The 3,895-nt window shown below is 31.7% G+C and overlaps 1 protein-coding gene across 1 annotated transcript in view; it reads right to left on the bottom strand.

Moving 5' to 3' along the window:
- LOC106684569 (poly(A) polymerase type 3) overlaps positions 1–3,895 on the bottom strand; it is a 37,984-nt gene that overhangs the window by 16,124 nt on the left and 17,965 nt on the right. Inside the window, exons 5-8 of the mRNA XM_067051419.1 lie at positions 3,098–3,295; positions 1,332–1,590; positions 351–455; positions 118–268 (exon numbers count right to left, since the gene is read on the bottom strand). Coding sequence (XP_066907520.1) covers positions 118–268; positions 351–455; positions 1,332–1,590; positions 3,098–3,295 — 713 coding nt within the window. The remainder of the gene's footprint in view (positions 1–117; positions 269–350; positions 456–1,331; positions 1,591–3,097; positions 3,296–3,895) is intronic.

Raw genomic sequence — 3,895 nt, 5'->3', positions numbered from 1 at the left:
ATTATGTTTTATAACCAACAATAATATACAAAGAAATCATCAATAAGGGGGGATTAATTTAGACTAACACATATAGTCAGAGAAAGATAATTATGACAAAATAATTTTATAACTTACTTTTAGCCCACAGCTTTATAGTTCTAAGGGTGAGGCGAAAATTTTCTATATCAGGTACTAACCGAAGTATTTCGTCAGTGACCCTGCAGCCGTTTAAACTTCTTACACATTTCTGATCAAGATTCTTGAGCAACATGTCATCTTTGAGATCCTAAAATAATAATTTTGTTAAAGTTAAATAAATAATGATTTAATTTTAGCCATAGTGATAATAATTTAAATAGGGTAGTTACCATAGAATCAGGTATTTCTTTTAGAGCAAGTCTAGCGAATAACATGTCTATTTCAATACCATCAAAATTCATCTTTATAACAGGAACAAATGCTTCTTCCACTGCCTGAAAATTAAATGTTATTAATTTATAACTGCATCTAAGTTATATCAAATAAAAACACAACATATATCACTCTATCTAAATCTTAAATTTCCATGGTGTCTTCCAACACATTCAGATACAAATTTTTAATGCAGAGATGGACTAGAACAGTCACATGAATCCTGAACAGCTTTATCTAACCATTTCAAGTAAAGTATAAGACAAAATTTAAAAAATAAATAGATTACTACTTTCATAGCTACTAAAATTAAATTGGTAAGAAAAATAAAACATGTAGTTATATAATGGATGTATGAATAAATTAGCAATATCCTCTTTTTTTTCTTACATCAAATAAGTATTCTAGAAGGGTATATATATTTATGAATTAAATTAAATTGAAAATTCACTGAATACTTGTATGTCATTGAAGAATTGTGTATTTCATTCTATTCAATTAATTTTAACTTATTCAATTAATAACATAATTGTGATTAATATAATTACACAATATTATATGTATATCAACACTTAACTGAAGATTTATAGTCTATTTCACGAGATAAGAGAAATCGGGGGGAGGGGAGGAATGAGCTCCTACACTGGAAGCTAATTAGTATTATCTCTTTGAAGCAGTAAAGCTTTCAGTAAGAAAAATCTGTGGAGCCCCTTTACAAAGAGAATGGCACCTAATCTGCAGTCCATATGTTAATCCGACTACACTGTCTTGTAGTTGACTATAAATCATGATCTGGAGCTCAATATATATGCAAAATTAAGTAACAATATCAATCACAAACATATTAATATAATTTAAAATTAATGAAACTCATGTATTTTAAAGTAAATTATCTGAAAGTTTGGATACATTTAGTTAGATAGCTAGGAAAAGCTTACCCTCAAATCAGTTACTTCCGTATGTAACTTCAATTTTTCAAAGAATGAAGTGAAGTAATCAGACCTGTCGATATGCCTAGGTGCAACGCAGAGAGCATCAATATCAGCCCCCTTATGGTGGACGCCCAGGCGGTATGAACCAAAGGTATAGATCTTGCCACCGACTGAGTTAGCTACACTTTCAGGCATATTACGACTTATGCTCACCTCTCTGATCCATTCCTTTACCAGGCTGTTCAACTTGCTTAATATTTCCATCCTAAAAATACATAATTATCAATCTCTTATTACCCATGAATATAAAAGTAAATATAAAATAAATTAAGAAATTTGATATAATCTTATACAAGTTGAATGAGGAAGGGAAGAGAAGAAAGCTTCAACAGATTGCTCTAATGCCAAAACAAAGAAAAACAGAATTAAACCAGAAAAATGAATAGGGTCTTCAATAATCTGTGCTAAGGTACAGATAATGATAATTCTTAACCAGTGAGACAGACTTTTCATAAAGACTTTATAGATGATTCTCACGAAAAGATTCATTTTCTTGGCTCGAATTTTAATAATTTAAATGATTGAGTTTCAAAAATGTCTATTTTTCCAAGTAGCTTTCTAAGATCATAAAGAACAATATGCAACACAACATGGAGCTTAAATAACTTTTCTAGGGTCCGAACCCCAATTTGCAAGTACGATAGACAAAGACTTAGCTGCCCTTCCAAATTTAGATAAAATATGTTTCCAAATATTACCGAGTCAATGTGTACACCTACTTAATGAAACAATTTGAAATAAAAACTAATAGTGATGCTGAAATGTTCAAGATAGAAGATGTATAGTTTAAACATAAAAATAATAAGTGTGAAAAGCTAATATATAGGATAAGATCATTAATTAGAACATATAAATTCTAGATGAGCTAACTGCTTGAAGATTATTGTAAGAGATGACGGTAATACAAGACAAGCAGCGATTAATGCTTTAGACAGGTATGTTCAGAAATATGTGAGCTAACTGCTTGAAGATTGACAGAAACATTATCAGCTGAAATAGAGAAAGAGAATATTAAAGTAGATATAGGACTATTCTGAACCAGCCACCAGAAGTTTATTTTGTAAAAAAAACTTAAAATCTGTCTTTATTATTTATTCAGTGCTTAATACCTTTAAAGCTACCTACTATAAAAAAAATAATGAGCTTTATATACTATGTAACAATCTGTGTATTTTCTAATTCGTAAGAGAGCAAAAAATAGAATATAGATGGTCGTGCCATGTAATCAGTATGGATGAGGAGAGGATGGTCAGAAGATAGTATTGTGAAAACCTGATGGAATAATGCCACAATCTAGTGATCTAAGGAGAGATGGAAGGGTAGCATCAGAACTCTCCCTCAGGTAAGCTATCGACAGGGTGGACTAGGGAATAGGAGTTGAGCAGGCCAAAGACTGCTTTGAGTGTCTTTTGCTCCAATAATGAACTAAAAAAAAAAACCTATTATAAGGCAGAGTAACTTTGCTAAGATATATCCTCTAAAAGAGCTCAGTGTATTTATAAGTTCCTAAGAGTTATTTAAAAATAAAAATTTCTTTCCAAATGACGAGAATTCTTCACTCACTTTGTGAATGTGTTTTGGCAAATACGATGCAACTATTAAATGTACTGATATCTATTAATATCGAATAAAAGTTAGTTACAAGTACCATTACAGATTTTCAAAACTGATTGCAATAAAATCTAGAAGAAAAATCCGGATAAAGATATTACCTGTGGTTGAGTTCTTCCTCAGTTTCCATAACATTGTACGGTTTAAGAGTCTCTATAAGTTCATTAGTCTTCTGGTAATCGATAGGCTTGGGACCAGCAAGTGTGATGGCTGATGTCAGCCCAAGAGTGCGCTGTTGCTGCTGGTGCTGCTGCTGTGGAGCAGGTTGCGCTGAGCCCTGCGACGACCACATTGCTAACCTGTCAACCAAAAGATTAATAGCACAATTAATAGTTGATAAAAATTATGTTACAATTCTTCATAATATAAATGATTTGAAAGTAACATCATAATCAACTATCTCAATCTTAAAATCTACTTACAGATAGATAAATGGTAAAACAAATAAGGTCAAGTATGTGGCTATAAACCACAATTAACCATTAACCTAATAGGTTAGTGCAACAATTTTCCTCAGCAGATAGAATCACTGAAGTTCAGACAGGCTACTACTAACAAACTAAATCTGAAGACAATGGTCAGAAAGAATAAACCCAAGGGTCAATGAGAATAGCTCAGTGAGGCAACACCTCCACCTGACTTGGGAAGAGAGGATTAACCACCCTTCACACATAAACAATTACTTGTCAAATGGATACAGCCAAATAATTGAAGACCCATAAACTATCATCAGGACCAATGAATCGCCTATTGGAAAATTTTATCACATAACAGATCAGGAATCCAGAGAGCACTCTTAATACAACAAATAAAATAGCATTCTTATAAATAATGAAATCTTAGCAACAACAACTATGAGGATGATGAAGTAATTAAATACCAAAATTATCAGATATAAA

The sequence above is a fragment of the Halyomorpha halys genome, unplaced genomic scaffold, assembly GCF_000696795.3.
Source record: "Halyomorpha halys isolate HHAL.00 unplaced genomic scaffold, Hhal_1.1 Scaffold594.1, whole genome shotgun sequence".
Taxonomy (NCBI): Eukaryota; Metazoa; Arthropoda; class Insecta; order Hemiptera; family Pentatomidae; genus Halyomorpha; species Halyomorpha halys.
This window is presented reverse-complemented; position numbering and strand designations above follow the sequence as displayed.